Below are 17718 nucleotides of genomic sequence, written 5' to 3' on the forward strand. Positions count from 1 at the left end.
TGAAAATGATTTTTATGTAAGAAATACTACGAACTCCTGGAGAAAGCATCGTGCTAACGAAAGCAGCAAGCCTTCTCCAATCGAGGCATCTGTCTCAGAATTGAGCCCGGATACGTATCAGATGGGCTCGATGTATCTTTGCAAAAAAGCCACAAGCGGAATCCCCCATACTGCAGTTGCCAGCTGGGACGAGGGCGATGAGCAGTGCTACCTGGTCAGAACCACCGGTGCCGAAACCTTGGGGGAGCCAGCCGATGGTCTCATTCACCAGGCTGGCTTGTCATCCGCTGTCTTGGAGATCGGCACACAGGCGATCTGTAAGGTCAAGACATGGGCCGATGGAATGGGAAGAGAAAGCAACACACTTGCTTTCATTGCATGTCGGTTCCCACATATTCCCATCCCCGAGGTGATTCATTCATGGACCGATGAGAAACTCAACAGGTCCTTCCTAATCTTGCGACGTGTTCAAGGGCAAACTCTAGCGAATGCCTGGCCGTCTCTAACATCAGAGCAAAAGGCTGGGGTCGCTTACACTGTTGCAAAATACTGCCGCGACCTTACCGAAGCAACCTCAGAGAAACTACAGTCTGCAATGGGCCATGGAGTCCTCGAACCTTTCCTAACCATGCATCCAGAAGCGCTCCACCCGTCTTGGAAACCCCGGCCATCGGGACCCTTCTCTCTTGTCACAGCTGAGAAGTATTTCAACAGAATGTCAACCATACCGGCACCGCCCATAGGTGACAGGTTTTACTTCTATCATTCCGACCTTAGCCCAACTAATATTCTTCTCACTGACGATGGTTTTGTGGGGGCTATCTTAGACTGGGAGTCAGCTGGGTACTATCCGAAGTTCTGGATTCCTCTTAAACCGTATCGCAGTGGGGGGTTTAATCTCGACATTGAAGACAATTCTCGCTACGATTGGACCGATCTTCTTGATCACACCTCTCTGAATTAGGTTTTAAGCTCGACCACAGCCATGTTGAGTGGCAGAAATCTTTGAACAAGACTTACTTTGATGTACACGAGCTTTGTGACGCGTCTTGCTGATGTTTTATACATTCCACATTCTCTGCCTATGCTGAGCACAAGTTCGCTAGTACCTACACTTGAGTCCAGCCGTTACTATGTAAGTGTTGATCGCAGCTCAGGTTAATGAAATTTCGAGGATATTGAATATGTTGTAGTTGATCTGATTGCATGTACTCTTGACAGAACAATGAGCTTGGGGTGGATAGTACTATTAGGTGATACCTGTGGTGCAGCATGCGCGATGACTGACTATTAAAATAAGAGAATCGTGTCTCACATTAACTACATGCAGTGGTTTTATCCAAGTGAAGCTTATACTAATGTTAAATAGTTAGTGTGGTTGCATTAATATTACATAATACCCTGTAGTGAAGTACACTAATTTCACGTGACTACTCGCCACCCCCGCAGCAAGTGTTCGGGCTTCACGTCGCAATTCCTCCGCGACGCTGGTTCGAATCGCGTCTTTGCCTCTGCATCTTCTTCCATTTTCTGCTCCCCAACCCGTTGTCTGGGAGATGGATTGAACGTCAATTCCTGTTGGTCGAACTTTGCATGCGACAGTCTGGACGCTGACATGGCCTAAAGATGGCCCCGAGTCTACGGGATTTGATTGATTTTCTCCTTGCGGAGATTGCCCTCTGCGGCGATCAAGGTCAGTCGCTCGCTCGTCTTTTCCTTTTGATCTCCGGTGGTGACCGTCTCGAAAAAATCCCCACCGACATGGCCAAACCCCCTGCATGCGCCATCCGTCTGATTGGACCCCGACGGAACATCCAGCTCGGGTCTTTTCAAACGGTGAACCTTGCCTTTGGATACCTGCATAAACTTTATCTGTTCCTGGTTGCATTGGTTTTAGTACATTCATAAACAAGTCAACTAACCGTCTTTAGGCGCTTCTCCGGCCGATATACTAACCTTCATCAATACTTTCTATGCCAAGGCCGCGCAAGATGCAGCTGGCCGCACGCACACCGTGGACCGCCGGTTCCAGGAGAAGGTCTGGTCCTGGCTAATGAAGAACTCAGAAGTATCCGTCGGAAGAGACAGGGAAGGAAACCATCTCACCCTTCAGGATGCCGAGCGTGGTCAAACCAACGCGGAGACAGACCAAGCCGCCAACGGAGCGTCGGACTCGGCCCGGGTGTTTGTATCCAAAGAGCGAACCTGGCTCGCAGTGACCGGCCACGGGCCGGATGAAACAAAGGTCTTCCCTACGGAATTTGCTCTACTCTCTATCATTGCATCGCGCAAGCACAATGGCATTGCACAGACAGAACTAGTCAAACTTAGTGGCCAGGATAAACGTTCTGTGCCTAAACGTACGGATGTTCTGCAGCAAAAAGGTTATATCGAGAAACGCGCCATTCAGGTCAAGTCCACTCGTACTAGCCTTTGCACCTTGCGCAAGTTCTTGACACCAGAGCACGCCCCTGTGGACAAGGAGACCGGCCAGAATCCAGATGCGATCAAGCAGGAGCACATCATCGATTTCAAAGAATTCCTTGACCAGCTCTTCCAGATCCTCCAGGAATACCAGATTATCTCTCGCAATGATCTGAAGCAGAAGCTTGGATTCGAAGATCACTGGCGCTGGAGGATCCTGTCCCGTGCGCTTCGAAAGTTCGAACGTATCGGCGTCCTCAAGCGTGTTCGAGCTTTGTCCCAGTATGCAGATACCCTGAAGAAGTTCCATCCTTGCGTCATGCTCATACGGGAACCCACGGAGAGAGACTTCGAACTGTTTAACGAGTTCAGTCGCGGCATACTTTCCAATCTGGAACAGGAAGATAATGTCGACATTGAAGATGATATGGGACAGGATGGCACATCACAAAGTCCCTTACAGGCAGACAGCAATGGCACAGTCGGTCTAGTGAAGCGCGAAGCAGTAGAGGAGGCTGGCCGGATTCTCCCCTCCTGGTCCCCAGATAGGAACATACACAATCAGATCTTTGAGACTGTTGACCAAACAGGAACCGACGGTATCACCAATCAGGTAAGCACCTGACAGATGATTTGTAATAGAGATCATGAGTAAAAACTAACTGAAGCTACCTAGGGCATCCTGAGAGCCTGTTTTGGCGGCTACTTCAGAAGGCCGTTGGAGAACGCAGTGAGTCGTCTGGTAGAATGTTGGCAGCTATCCCAACCTCCGCACCTGCGCCATCTGGCTATCGTGAGAGACACGGCACTTCAGCGCACTATCACTCACTATGTGCATTACACTGCAATGAACTTCAAGCAGCTTGTTGATTCAGGGGAGGCGCTGTGGGAGGCTGTTGAATTCGCCCAGAAAAAGGCGAAGTCAAGCAATGCGCACATTCATCCTGTGGATGCTGTTCCTCAGCTTGATGATTATGGACTCACCCTGGCTGTGCCAAAGAAAGAATTATTTAAGGGTGGGGATGCTACTCTGCTGGATTGTATGTCGGTAGTTAAGCCGGCAAACTACGTCTTTTCAGGCAGCGATGCCGTAGCGGCACGCAAGGAGGACGGAACATACACGATTCATCAACGCATTCGGGGCTCTGGTGACTCAACTGCGCAACCTTATGCCACGCCAGTTAGGGTGAAGATTGAACGCCAGGAAGGGTCTGATACAGAGATGGCTGACGTGCCCTCTGTGAAACCGGTCAAAGGCCGCCCAAGGAAGTCGCAACGAGATTCCGAAGCGTTCCGAGGAATGTCCGAAAAGGAGAAGCTTGAGGCTCTTGGCTTGGATGAGACTTGGACGGAGTACAGCGTCTTGCTCATGGAACGCGCCGGGCCGGGTGTGTACATTACTTCGCGTGGACGACGGCGACCGGCCGGCAAGAGGCAGGGGCGCCCAAAGATTAGTAGGATCGCTGTGTTCAAGACACCGAAGCTGGCTAGTTTCCCTTGGTTCCAAGCGGCAGAGTCAGATGACGATTCTTTACCTCTATCCAGGAAAGCTCCTTTGGAGGCCAGCGGACCTCCTCAGCCCTCTCCTGCAGTTGATGATATGCCCGCACCCACTTCCCCAGATCTTACTGTTACGGGATCTAAAAGAAGAACGCGTCAGCGTGAGTCAGATACCGAATATGCATTGGAAGGTGAAAGTGCGCCAAAGCACCGTCGTGTTGAGGAAATTAATGGCCACTCGCAAAATGTTTCGTCGACTGCAGAAGAGCGTGAACCTGAAGGTTCGCAGATGTCGCCCCCAAGGCGGACAAAGAGAAAAAGAGCGATGTCGCCTATGCCAGAAGATGGCCCCTCGCAGACAGACGACGGCGCTGAACTTGATAACACTTCGTCCCGGAGGGCCACACGGCGCAGCAACGGCCAGCCTGCCACTCGCAATGAGGATATAGAAACCCCTTCCAAACGGACTCGCTTTGGACGAGTCTTAGGGGGCAGGAAAGGTACAGCCGCTGATTCTGCTGCTGCTGAGTCTGGGAGAGCCCTTGATGCCGTTGAAGGTGATGCTGGCGTTTCCGGTGTTGAAAGGCCATCTGGGAGAGAAGCTGCTACCAATGGATCTTCAGAAATCGTCACGACTGACAAGACTCAACGAAGATTGGCTGAACCAGCTGTGCCCTCCGCGGTCGAGATCGCGACAGAGCAGAAGAAAGAAAGTGCCCCAGAAGCAACTGAAGTTCCTCCTAGAAAGCGAAGGATATTTGCAGAGAAAGGTGGGTCTGTCGCTGTTCTCCGGAGATCGATCGTCATGGACATCCTGGAACAAGCCGGCGGAGCGTATCCTATGGGGACAGAAATCTGGTACCCCTTCATGACAGCCTGGCAAAAGAAGCGCCACAAAGAAATACCGGATCTGCGCACAATCAGATCAGTCGTCAAAACCATGGTTGATGCCGGCAAGGTCCGGCAGTTGACTTTCAGTGGTCGGGACAGGAAAGGGGTCATGGTAACAAAGAAGATTATCTACAAGGCTGATTTGAAGCCCGACGACCCCTTGATTCTGGAAATGCAAAAAGAGATGCTGGCCACAGATCGATACTACTTCCCGCCTAATGTTGAAATCGACCCGGAGATCTCAAAGAATGGCAATCGGGGTACCCCACGCAGAGATGAGAAGCAAGTCTCCCAGCTCCCTGTGGAACGGGGTCTTACCGTACAACTACACCAAAAGCCGGCAATGGTTCGCGCCGTGGAAAAACGCCGGCGGCACATGCTGCGAAGCGAACTGTTGCAACATCTGAGTATGGGAGAGGACTATGAGACCGCAGACGGAGCAGAGATCGTGCGACTCATGACCTTGAGTCGTCGCGGTGACCGAGACGATCCACGCGCACTCACATCCATATCCCGACCGGGGCGTGTGGGCGATGGGTCCAGGCGAGGACAAAGGCAGCAGGTGGAGGCAGGACTGGCTTCGCTGCGCAAGATGAGGCGACTGTGGTCTACTATAGCACCCTATGCGATGCTCATGAATACGAAGTCGACGTTTCATCCCACCACTGGAACGTTTGGTACAGAAGCTGGAATTCCGGCTATACAGGCTGCTAGGGACCGCGCGAAAGCCGTTGGTAGAAAGAAGGCCCATAAGCTACCGCACTCTCTTGATGACCTGTTCAGCCAGACGCGGAGACGAGTCATGGATGACTCCGGAGAAGCTGACCCGCGATCCCGCCGGTTCTTCCGGGATAACAATACGATTCTCAAGTGGGAGCTTAGCCACGAGGATTTGCTCCGTCGAAAGAGTGCGGATCTGTTTTATATCAACCAGACTGTCCAGGACATGGAGACTCCTGGTATCGAGGGCGATATCCGGTTCGATGTCGACGAGGAGACCGGCGAGGTAGCTACAGAAGTGACACCCATGATTACTCGGCACAAGGCGCGCCTCGAACGTCAAACTCCACAGCCGCGGCGAAGACGATCCGAGCCTGCTATGGAGCCTGGGCACCGTCGTTTGTCCAAGCTGAACGAGAGCATTGCTACTGACGGGAACAAGCTTGCGTCGGCCCAACCCGTCTCCCGCCAGCCATCACGGCGAAGCCGTCTTGTTTCACAGATGCCTCGGACATTGGTCCAGCAATTCATAGCGGCGATCGTTGCTGTGCGCAGCTTAGCTGGAGGTTCTGACGCTCGTCTGGTTGACTGGTCCCTTCTTTGTTGCTGCTTCCCGGAGATGGACCCAGCCTTTGTTATTCACCGAGCTAGGGGCATTCTCGGAAAATATCGCCTGCAGATCGCCAAAATGCAAGGCGACTTTCAGGAAAGGTTCATCGAGGCCTATGCTAATGATCAAGTGCCTCCGATTGACTACGACAACCTGGAAGGGTATGACTGGAAGGGGGTCATTGAGTGGGCGAACACGAAACTAGATGCACCCAAGTCCGAGAAGCTCCCTGATTTGCCTGCAACGCGAGAACAGTTCGACAGCGTCTTCGAACTAAGGGAAGAGGCGCTCGTGCCAATCGACGAACTGTACCAGACCAACCAGTCGATCACCATGAGCCGTAAGCGTGCTCTGATCGCTGGGGTCCCATTTGCTGCGCCATTACCCGAGAAATCAACCCGGCCTCAACCACGGAGAGCCGAGCTGTCGCGCTTGGAAGTGGCCAAGACCTGGGTGCGCGCCAACGTGGTAACACCAGAGGAGAAGTATCGCCCGGCCGAGGCGCGACAGGCGCTGGAGGTATTTGGAGAGCACGTGGTGCAGCAGGCGTTGCAGTCTCTCGTAACCGAACGAGCGCTCTCCATGGGCAACCGAGGACGCATTACACCAGGTCGGAACTACGACGTGACAGAATATTTCCTGTTAGCACTGGGCCGGCGGCGAGTCATCGAAAGTACAGAACTGCGGCGGGCACAGCGGTTTAAGACCGAGATCCTGGACCCGACGCTGCGCAAGCAGGGGTACATGGACATCGATTACAACGCGGAAGACGGCGACATGCTTGTCGTGATCAACCTGTTCGCCACGGGTCGCGTGGTGCTGCAGCCGCGCGATGTGCCGCGCGAGAAATACGGATTGACGGACGGGGGCTATCTAACGCGGCAGATCGACAAGGACAAGCTGCGATTCTCGATGGAGGTGCGACCCGCCAAGTCGTACGTGTATGGCAACCCTATACAAGAGAAGGTTGCGAGCCTTGTAGCACCGCGTCCGCAGGGGATAGATGCGACCACGCAGCTGCCGGCGAAGATCCCGCTGTGGTATGACATCCACGGGATGTTTGTCCGGGTGCTGTGGGACATGGCGCTGGCGGCAGTAGTAGGATGCGTGGCGACGCGGCCAGGGATCGATGCGAATGCGATCGCGGGGATGTTGAAGCCGACGATGGGCGAGTGGGAGGTGCAGTTGTTGTTGGAGTGGCTGGAGGGGGTGGGTGTGGCGACACAGAATTCTGGATGGGTCGTACGAGAATGGTGGTGGATGGTATTGGGTGATATTCAATGATCTGTAGTAGCAGATGGGAATCTAATGATAGTCTTTACCAGAGAAATTGTGGTAGCTACAAGCTGTCAATATAGCCGGTGATCTTCATAATGTCAGACACAAGTTCAATGCCCTTTTCTATTCCAACTATATCAGAGCCAAGGCTCGCCCACTGATAAAACACCTACATATCTTCATTCTACTATCCACACGCATACAGATTAATTGAATACGAATACACCCATTTCCAAACATACCACAACACCCGCACACCTACACCTACAATAACTAAACACAAACAGTTAGGACAGATAATAATACTCTGAGATCCCATTATCGCGCAAATTCACAGCCCGTGATATAACTAATACATAACGCCTAATATACACACCCAACACCGGTAAGAACATAACCCAGGGTACTGTATAGATATCCCACCCAACGCCAAACCAAACACCATTGCTTCATATCAATTCACAAGTATGCGTAGAGGGGATGGGTCAGATCAGTCCAAATCCAGGTCGCGCGTCAGACGTCGCAGGATCATGGCCACTAGGGCGATAAGGACGCCGATGATGGCTCTGTCGAGCATGTAGGTGTTTTGAGATGTGGTTGCTTGTGCTGGTGCAGCTGACACCGGGGGTCTTGGTGCTGGAGGGGTATGCTGATGCTGCTGCTGCTGCTGCTGTTGTTGTTGTGATTGTAGTTGTGGTTGAAGCTGTGTTTGAGGTTGTGGTTCTTGAGCACGAGGTGTATCCGTAGCTGCAGTTGCAGCTGCATCCGTACCTGCAGGCGCAGCCTCATCCACATCCACCTCACCCTTCTCCTCTTTCTCCTCCTCCACCTCAACCTTCTCCTTGCTATCCTCCAATTCCTTCAAATCCTCCCCCTCAACCACCACCCCATTCTCTCTACAAACCTCCCACCACTCCCTCATAACCTCCTCATTCCTCCTCCCTCTACTCCCCTCACACCCCTCACACCTCCACTCCCTCGACTCCCTCGCATACGCCCTCCTCACCTCAACACCCACATCCAACCCCCCAACCTGACCCTTCGCATCACCATCCATGAAACTCCTCAACGCAATCAACGCCGTCCGAATCCCCCACGCCGGCTGCCACGTCTCCTCATGATGACCCGATATACTCAGACATATCTCGCGATTGACTTCAAATCTGCCCGAGGGCGTCAGGAACCGGAAGCTGGGCGGGCGGAGGGGATAGGTGGGTGGTAAGGTGATGCGGCCGTGGTAGATGCCTCCTGCGTATGGGGAAGGTGGAGGGGGGCCGAGGAGGGTGAAGTGCCAGTCGTAGAGGTTGGATTCGGAGATGGGTGCTGCGTGGAAGTAGGGGGATGGGTTGGTTTGGAGGTCGCTGGATTCTTTGAGGAGGCGTCGGGTTGAGGGGGACATCTTTCTATTCCTATTTCTTTTTATGAATTGAGTTTGGTTTTGTTTGGTCTGGTTTGGGGTGGTGGCACCCGAGGGTGTAAGGTGATGTAAATGTTATGTTATGTTGAGTGGTTTGGTATATTGCGGGTTGGTTGTTGGTGTATGAGGTATTGGTGAGGTGTTTAGTTGAAGGTGATGTGATGTCGGAGATAATAGATAAGGTGGAGATGCGGATAGGCCAGTTGGCCTGACGTTTGTAAGCCTGATTATTCAGGTGTCATTATCATTCACATTCTTGAGACTCCGTAGTACTCCGTGGATTATCATTCATAATAACTCTAACACATTCAAGCATTATTATCATCCTAGTATACACTGGTATACATCAATCCCAGTTCCGCCATTCATCTTCTCGTCCCGGCATCTCATCCTCGCTCATCTCGCCCTCACTGTCTTGCCCCCGCAGCCGTGGTGACATCGGCGCCAGTGTCTTCATCGACACTCCTGTGTTCGGCCGCTCTGGGTCGCGCACCACATCCAGCGGCTGGTTCGGCGTCCAGTTGTCTGCTGCAGAGGCACCCCACGCATGGCTGTTGTTCATGTTCCGCTGGTACAACTCCCGCTGGTACTGTTGTTGCTCCGCCGCCTCCCGCTCCCGTCGCTGCCGCACGCGATCGCGCGCCTCCATGAACTTCGTGCTCGGCTCCCAGTGCCAGCCGTCGCCTGTGGTCGTGCACACCGGCACCGGCCACAGCAGCGGACGGTCGCCGAACAGGTGCCGCAGATTGCGTCGCCATCCCAGGTCGAATGCGTGCGGCATTTTCTCGCTGTCCTCCTCATCCAGGTAATTCTGGTACCGATCATGCTCACGCTGGCGCTCCATCTCGGCGTATGATCGCGACAATGCCTGCTGTGCGGGTGACATTCGCATCCCGGACGGTGTTACGCTGGGCGGAGGCGTCGGATCCTCACCCTCTTCAGCCCGAGTTACTCCTGGGATCGCATTCGCATGGGCGTCTAGGATCTGCCCCCCGTAGTCTTGTAGCCGATGACCAAAGCCTTCTCGATCGCCCCCATCGCTACCCAGCACATTCTCGTAGCGGTGGCGATCCAGCGCTTTCCGCAACGGCGACACATACCGTGTCTTTTCCAGGCACTCAATCGTCGTGATGCCCCGCAACGCAAGGCTGATATGCCAGACGGTGAATCCCGACAGCACCAGCCCAATAATACCACCCAGCACCGCCAGCAACACCACGTTGATCGGCAGCATCTTATCCACGTCGATATATTTACTGTCGTCCAGCATCTCCGTCCATATCCACAGCGCCGCGACGATGAAATCCACCCAGCAGAAGATCGACGTATATATCAAGAACAGCAGGAATGCTTTGTAGTTGTACAGTCCGACGCAAGTTGCTAACCACGGACAGTGGTGGTCCATCTTCAGCACGCAGCGCTTGCAGGTCGAGCAGTGGTGCGCCCGATCCGGTTTCGGACACTGACATTTCTTGCAGAATCGAGATCCACCGGTGGAACTCACGGTATAGGCGGTATATTGTGGTAGCTCGGTCACCGGGAGCGCACTATATTCATGTCGACCGCGGCCGCTGGGGTTGAGGGGGGATCCGGGATCGGTGAAGACGGCGACCGTGTAGCTTGCGTTGAGGCAGATGTAGAGGATGATTCCGAGGAAGGAACTTGGGATACCTAGTTCGTAAATCTGTAAGCAAGTGAGACAACATAGAGAGAACTCGCACACACCGATCCAAGCACTCTCAGACGGCTTGAAGCCAACACTGGCTTCGACCCAGACGGCCCATGTCGTTAGGCTGTAGACGAATGCCAGAGGAAAGTATGATGCAGCGGTGCAGCAGTAGCGTTCAATGCGGAGAGCCCAGGCCCGTGGACGTCGTTTCGGCCATGAAGGCGAGGACGGAGGTGAGGCAGCCAGTGTTGCCATGGTCAGATGAAGTATGGAGTATCAGCGAGATGACATCCACGTTGCGAGCGACGATTCAAATCATGGCGATATCCGAATAGCAAGGATGTGGGTGTCAGCAATGCAGCCGTCACAGATGAATATACAGTTGAGTGGATGATGCGGTCTACTATCAACGAGTCTAAGGAGTGAAGCCGGAATGAGAGATGACGGGGCAGAAGCGGAAGTGGAGGAAAGGAATGGAACTGATGGATCTGGCGATCTGAGGCACCACATTATTCTTACGTTACATGTACCGTACCGCACAGCCACCGTTTGCCGATCACATGCGCCTATATTTAGACCGTGGCTCAGCAGTTGGTTGTTTATACACAGATGACGATTTATCTACTTTATCAATCATAATCATTTATCATTGGGATATCGTCCCGTACTATGGTATAAACATGAGTCGCTGGTGCAAACTACAGCACCAGATACAAGTGCCCAAACGCCGCTCGATGTACTGCCTAGATATATGATAACCGCATCGCGACAGGATATACTAAGTAACCAGACCAAACATATACCAACCAGTATAACACAGTAAAGAAAGGAAATTGTTCGGAATGGAGTCCCTTAGGATGTTTTCGTCGTCGTCAATTGGCCTTCTTCACACCATCCATTGACAGGCTGCGACACAGTTAGCATGGTTCCGATCCAATACCATGGTGAGACTTACCAGACAACTCAACCGGTAGCACCAGGAGCAGTTGGACTTGGGATATTTGTAGAAATCGACGATCAGAAGAATGAAGCCGACGAGCACCGCGACCAAGGCACCCGCGCGCACCAACCACCACGCCCACCACAGTGGCTTCCGGCCCCGGAAGAAGTTCACTGGGTTCAACTTGTTGTTACTGGCGCCTGCTGCGGTGCGAGTGCGCCGCCCTTTGATAAAATCGACCAGGCTGGGCCCCGAAACCACCTTCTGGTTGTCATCGGGCGTGGGAGTGCCGGCCCCGCCGCTCATGGCAACGTACGGGTTCCGCGCCAGGCCAATCCGCTCGCGCAGCGCGTTAGGCGACCGGAGAAGGCATAAGCCCAGCGCCAGCCCCATAATGAAGCCCCCAATATGGGCAAAGTTGTCCAATCCTGGCAAAAGCCCCAGTACGAAAGACACCGCAATGCCCAGGATCATAATAATCAACTCAACCCAAGGAGAAGGGCGGTCTTTCCATGTATAAAGGAGGTCCAAGATGAATAGAGCGAGGATACCAAACAGAGCACCGGAGCAGCCGCACGACGCTTCGCCCTGCCCTGCATAGTTACCGCCCAAGACAAAGCCCCAAATTCCACTGGCCACATAAACCACGAAATACCTCCACCAGCCGATCATCCGTTCCATGTCAACTCCCATGGTCAACTGTACGATCAAGTTGAAGCCAATGTGGATGAATCCAGTGTGGATGAACATGGGGATTATAAACCGGAACCATTGGTTGGGTGCCGGTTTATCGTCCAGCGATCCGTGCGGATGAGGATTGGGCACACCGTTGAAGCCGCACGCCTCGGATAGCGTGCACTCAGCCACCGATGTGGTTGCATTCGGGCAAGGGAAAAGGATTGTTTCGTTGGCGTTCTGAATCTTGGGGACGTTCTTCATGCATGGCGTGTACCGCGACCCCATGTAGATTTGTAGGTATGGAGATGGTCCGATCATCACGTTGAACGACGGTTTCGTCTCGATAGGAGAGCCTGTAAACTGAGCTGCAAAATTGTCAGATGGATTCCACAGTACCTGTTTGCCGGCGTGACCTACCATTCTTCACCAACTCCACAATGAACACGATGATCTGAACCAAAGTAAACCAATATGTTACCCACGGAATCTTCTTCTTGAAGAATCCATTCTTCCTGTTCCTGTTCCTCCGCGCTGTAGGAGCGACCGGCGGTTCAATATCTTCGGGCGCGGGCGAATAATGAGTGGGCTGGTGCATCCAGTTCGGCGGCGGAGATCCATTTGAATATTGATTACTCTTCAGCGGAATATTCTCAGAGTAGGGTTCATCGTTCAGCCTTCCACCGGCCGCATATGCTTGGTCGGAACCAAGAGATTGTTGGCTGTGGTGAAGCTGAGGGTCGGCTGCCGTCGGCTCGTAAGGATGGGTGTGGAAGTCAGGATGGCCGGGGGTCGGAATGGGATCGAAGTGAGGATTCGCTTGCTCATAGGTAGGGGGGTTGTTGCTGTAACCGCCATGGTAGTAGCTGTTGGCTGCCATATTGAATGGACAGCCGGGCCGGCTTGAGGCGCAAAGAAGGTCGTGTGTCGATCAGGTCAGCGTAAGGGCTGGATGCAAGCGATTGTTCGGTAGAGCTTATCCTGGCCGATCGGAGTGGTTGCGAAGTGGACAGGAAATAATTTTTTCTTTCTTTCTTCTTGCGAACGAGAGGTTGATTTTGTTGACAGGGGTCGTCTCGCAGAGATGACGACGGCACGTTTGGCGGGCAAGTAGCAGGGCTGAAACGATCAATCAGAGAATGCCCCTGACCCGGAACCGACTTTGAACTGCGGCAAATGGCCCCCAACGATCCAAGCGAAACGAAGGATTAATTACCAGCGCGATCAAGGAAAAGTAACGAGAGCTTCTTCCACCCAAGTCCACAAAGACGGGGAATAAACAGTGCAAGAGAGGAACAAATGAACGAAAAGCCGGTGAGATAAAAGATGGGGAAGGAAGACGCAACACGAAGTTTAGGCAGGCGGTTTTCAGTCTGGGCGGGCGACTATTTTTGGGCGCTGATCTCCAAGAAACCTCGTCGTCAGCCGCCAGTCCAGATGGGAAAACACCTCCCGATGACTGAGCAACGCGGATCCATTCATTGTGAGTGTCGGTTTGGTTGTTTCCCGCAGGCCACGCAACTGAGGCGTTGCATCATGGCGGTGTTTCCCCCACTCCGATTTAAAGGCAGGCTGGGCATGTTGTGGCTGGTCATCGTTGGCGTATGCCTACTCTCCACTTCCATCGCGTATGCAGCAGCGTGTGCGCTCTTGACCGACGACCCCTTCCAGCCTTGTCAACCTGTCCCATGTTTACTCTGATACTATCAACCCGATCGGATGCTCGTGTCCACACATGCTTCCCTAGAAGACAAATTACTTACGGACAACACTAATTAGGGACTCACATCCCTTGCTGCAGACCAACTATTCATACACGAGTTCATATTTGACATTAAGCATTACTAGACCTTTAACAATACTATTCGCCTAATCCACACGAGGTTCATCTATACATCGAGTCGCGTGTGTGGAATCCGATCTGAGAGACATCGTATCCCGACCCTGCTGTCCCGAGCGACTGATTATGCAAGCCAAAGAAAGAGGTTAAAACAAGAGTTCATTCCCACAAGTTCCCAGCCAGGGCTCAAGGGTCCGGTGCTCCCGTCTCGATCGGGGTGTGATGCCACATTACTTGCCGTCCTACACGCTTGGTCCGCGTGTTCGCATTATAAATCGATGCCTTCCGTTCAGTTCATTAAGTCTGTGCGCGGCAACGCGCTAAGGGTGATCATAGTAGTCCCGGAAACGCCAAGGCAACGCCATCATAAGAATCGATTGTCCAACAGGGTCTATCCCAACCCTCAATCGTCAGCTGCGCAACGCACTGTGTAACTCAATCAGCGATTACTTACCATCATGACAACCCTGTTGCGTTATACCAAAAAAAGAATCAATGCAAACCAAAAGCAGAATAAAATATAGTCATAATGTTGTTCAGGCAGATACCCTTAACCAGTAGCCGGGACTCTCCTAGCTGGAGGGCGTGGATATCGAGTTGACGTGCGAGTCAAGTATGCCCAAGGCTGCACCCATTTCCTCGCTACTGTGTCCGGTCAACAGCCATACGAGACGGCTGAGCTTCTGGTACAGCAACGCCGGGAAATAAACCAGCAGGGCCCAAAACAGCAAGGACAAGACAACAATCACAAAGGTGTTGGCCACCAGCTTCTCCCCTGGCGTCATCACATAGAGTCCGAATGTAACCTCGTAGCGGTAGTATTCCAGCCGGATACGGTCGATCGATCGCTGCAGGATGTTGCGACGGGAATGCTTCATGGACATATGACTGCAGCCAGGAGAGGTTGTCATGGTGGAGGAGTACTTGTTGATCAGCTCATCCACTGCAGCCGGCGCATGCGAGGAGATGTGGGTGGAGGTGGAGGGGGTGTAAAACGACTGCATTTCTGTTGCCATTGTCGAATAATGCTAGAAGTTGCACTGGAAGGGCCGTCGCTTCCCTGCGCTACACGTTGTCGAGTGCTCAGCGCTTTCCTGTCCGCTGTCTCGGTCGGATATCGTGCTGAGCAATCGCCCGGGGGTGATGCAGGTCCCTTTGCTCCGTCTTAACTGACCGATAAAATTCTAATCAATCTGGAGCGTCTCCGCGTCTCAATAGTCGGCCGTGAAAGGGAGTTTGTCAAGGTGAAATCCGTTCGGATTGGCTATGAGGGGACAGGACCGACGCGAGAAGATCGGAAGTCGGGGAAGAAGGCTTGAGAAGTAAACTGGCAGTTGCTGAGAAATACAGGAGCGGGGTCAATGCAAGAGAGAATACAAGTAGCGGAGATTAGGAGGAAGAGGAGGAGAGCAAGCAGAGACCGACTAAGGCACCAGGGGAGAATGAAGTGAGAGTTGAGTTGGGAGATGGAGGAGAAAATCGGTAAGGCGCGGATCGAGGAAAAGCCGTCTTGGGGGATGATTGGAAGAACGGCAGTCTGCTCAGGCAATAGTCCAACTAGTCTCAGCTCCAGGGCGTGCTGGCCAAGAATTAATTCGAACTAAACAGCCGCGGGTGACTCAAGTGTCGGTGATGGTGCAGAGTCCAACTGATGCAGAGTTGCTGGATCATCGTCATCGAAATTAATTTGCAATGCGACATTCGCGAGGGCGACTCGGTCATTGGCCGCATCCGGCGCCCGGAACTCATTTGCTGGGAGGAGCTTCGGCTCTATCGGCATCGCCCGCGTCGGTGGTGGTCCTCATTCCTTGGTTCTGTGTGGTTTGATTTTTCTTCCTCCTTTTTTTTACTTCATGTTTATTCCCCTTCTCTATTATTTTTCTTCTTCAGCCCCGTCCGCTCGAACCATCCTACTACTCCGGGATATAACACTCCTGACTATTCTCGTAATCAGTACTCCGTAATTCCGCCCTATACCTTAGTTCGCGGGAAAGTGATCATCCCGATGGACTCCAACCTTCTTGCCCCGGATTTTCCACCCAGAAAGCTCTCCCCCTAGCTAACATATCTCTCGCGTGATAAGTGTGACCGGCATCCACGAGCGTTCACATTGTGATAGTCCATGTGTGTCCAGTTCCTCGCATAGAGTTCATGACGCCCTTGATCGCGCACGTCCCGCTTCGTTGAGGTCAGCGGCTGTGATACCCGTCGGAGTGGAGACTCCCGCAGCCCGATGGTTGCTCACTCAATGGAGCAATAGAGCAAAGGAAAAGGGATAGCAAATGCGGTGCCGTGCGATTTGAACGTTCAATAGAAGTATCGGGAACTAAATACCCTGCAGCAAGTCTGTTAGCAGATTAGGTATCACAATCCTTGTGTGCTGTGTAACTCTGGCGGCTGGTCCTCAATTTCGGACCCGATAACCTTCCCCAGTTAGTTTAGACCATCCTGGTCAGTTGAGCTACCCGTGGCGCGAAGATCTACCGTGGTTGGTTTGCAGCCACCTGAGAAGCATATAGCAAATCAAACTCTAGCAGATCATTTATTGAGGGATCATTGTCAATGATCTGGACAAAGGTCCGACCATGACTCTGGCGATTAATGCCGTGTATGATCTGCGACCCGGTGTTTGTATGCTGTGAAATATATCTTCATTCACTCAACAAATGCGACCTTTGATTAATTGCTTCCCATAGTCACTCTTTGAGGGCGGGCCACACATACCACGTTTGGGATATTGTCCTGTCAAAGTAACATATGGCCATGTTGCTTGTCGTAGTTATGTACACACGTCTTACACCGTGCCAAACTGATTGGCAGACCAATGCGCAGTCTCCATCTGCTGAATGACACATATCAATCCAGCGAGCGCATATCATCGAAATACAGCAGATACTTAGCCTCTGAGCAATTAGAGTTTATCAACGTGTGGGTTCCACATTATTCCCAGTTTGTTACCAACCTGTGTATTAGCTATTGTGGAATTGGTTAGCATCGATTGTAGTAAAAGATAGGTGATGAAAAGAATTCAGATTACCGAGGAGAAACAAGCCAATAAATACCCCTGGGGGGTGGATGGTTTATAGGTACTATGTGAATACTTACTTCACAGAACCGTATGAAAACCGATCCACTCACAAACTAAGAATAGAATACCGAACCATTCATCTGTACCGTACCGAAGACATTATTCAGTGAACTAAAACCATCATGACATGCATAAGGCTGACCGTATGAGAGTAGCAACTAGCAAGTAATGCAAGCCCTATTGAAAGTCACATTGACAGTTTGGGCTTAGCTAGAGTCTCATATGAGATTCGTCCATATGATTCGAGGATTTGCAAATATGCGTCGACAATAAGCTTAATGGTAGCATCTGTGTCTCAGAAGTCATCATGAATCGAATCCTCCAAGCTTACGGACCCAGCCCCGTTACCGGGGGCACCGCGTGACGTGATACGATCCTGGTCAAATAATCCGCTCTTATTATTGAACCAAGCAGATAATGTCCTGATTAACCTGCCAAACATTGTCCATCGCTGTGGACCTTCAATAAGGCGAGCCTTTTCGAACATAATGGAGTCAGAATGTTCAATTAAGGCTGCCAAGCTTTGCCTGGATTTTCTAGCAATTGAGAACCCTGATTTATACAGCCTGTCAGCATCTATTCGAATGGTGTCAATGATATGGCTCCCCATATTCACATGCTTAAAGACAGTGCGGAGAGACTTCCAATTTGATATATGGTCTAGAT

General features: G+C 52.1%; 5 protein-coding genes across 5 annotated transcripts; 2 read left to right on the top strand and 3 right to left on the bottom strand.

Moving 5' to 3' along the window:
• Positions 1 to 5: 5 nt before the first annotated feature.
• Positions 6 to 964, top strand: ASPBRDRAFT_200552 (uncharacterized protein; the record flags this gene model as incomplete). The annotated part of the gene is made up of 2 exons (XM_067621449.1): positions 6 to 16; positions 67 to 964. The coding sequence occupies 2 exons, from the start codon at positions 6 to 8 to the stop codon at positions 962 to 964; spliced, it is 909 nt and encodes a 302-aa protein (XP_067474188.1).
• A 553-nt stretch (positions 965 to 1517) lies between these two features.
• ASPBRDRAFT_48476 (putative TFIIIC transcription initiation factor complex subunits Tfc3) lies at positions 1518 to 7542 on the top strand. The gene is made up of 3 exons (XM_067626095.1): positions 1518 to 1693; positions 1932 to 3037; positions 3101 to 7542. The coding sequence occupies exons 1-3, from the start codon at positions 1627 to 1629 to the stop codon at positions 7427 to 7429; spliced, it is 5502 nt and encodes a 1833-aa protein (XP_067474189.1). The 5' UTR covers positions 1518 to 1626; the 3' UTR covers positions 7430 to 7542.
• Positions 7543 to 8435: 893 nt separating this feature from the next.
• Positions 8436 to 8822, bottom strand: ASPBRDRAFT_84833 (ubiquitin-conjugating enzyme E2; the record flags this gene model as incomplete). The annotated part of the gene is made up of 1 exon (XM_067629500.1): positions 8436 to 8822. A coding segment is annotated over one exon (387 nt), but the record flags the coding sequence as incomplete, so codon positions are not given.
• A 364-nt stretch (positions 8823 to 9186) lies between these two features.
• ASPBRDRAFT_136752 (uncharacterized protein) lies at positions 9187 to 13004 on the bottom strand (the record flags this gene model as incomplete). The annotated part of the gene is made up of 5 exons (XM_067618824.1): positions 9187 to 10524; positions 10586 to 10633; positions 11029 to 11075; positions 11461 to 12492; positions 12545 to 13004. The coding sequence occupies 5 exons, from the start codon at positions 13002 to 13004 to the stop codon at positions 9187 to 9189; spliced, it is 2925 nt and encodes a 974-aa protein (XP_067474191.1).
• Positions 13005 to 14536: 1532 nt separating this feature from the next.
• Positions 14537 to 14980, bottom strand: ASPBRDRAFT_200557 (serine palmitoyltransferase small subunit family protein; the record flags this gene model as incomplete). Its single annotated transcript, XM_067621450.1, has 1 exon — positions 14537 to 14980. The coding sequence occupies one exon, from the start codon at positions 14978 to 14980 to the stop codon at positions 14537 to 14539; it is 444 nt and encodes a 147-aa protein (XP_067474192.1).
• Between the last annotated feature and the right edge of the window lie 2738 nt (positions 14981 to 17718).

This window comes from Aspergillus brasiliensis (genome assembly GCF_001889945.1).
Source record: "Aspergillus brasiliensis CBS 101740 unplaced genomic scaffold ASPBRscaffold_18, whole genome shotgun sequence".
In the NCBI taxonomy this organism is placed as follows: Eukaryota; Fungi; Ascomycota; class Eurotiomycetes; order Eurotiales; family Aspergillaceae; genus Aspergillus; species Aspergillus brasiliensis.

Excerpts from the sequence above, each read along its gene's own strand:
- ASPBRDRAFT_48476 (XM_067626095.1), top strand. The coding sequence starts at position 1,627 with ATGGCCCCGAGTCTACGGGATTTGATTGATTTTCTCCTTGCGGAGATT. Across the intron at positions 1,694-1,931 it reads TGCCCTCTGCGGCGATCAAG|GCGCTTCTCCGGCCGATATA; the intron begins GTCAGTCGCTCG and ends AACCGTCTTTAG. Across the intron at positions 3,038-3,100 it reads CCGACGGTATCACCAATCAG|GGCATCCTGAGAGCCTGTTT; the intron begins GTAAGCACCTGA and ends GAAGCTACCTAG.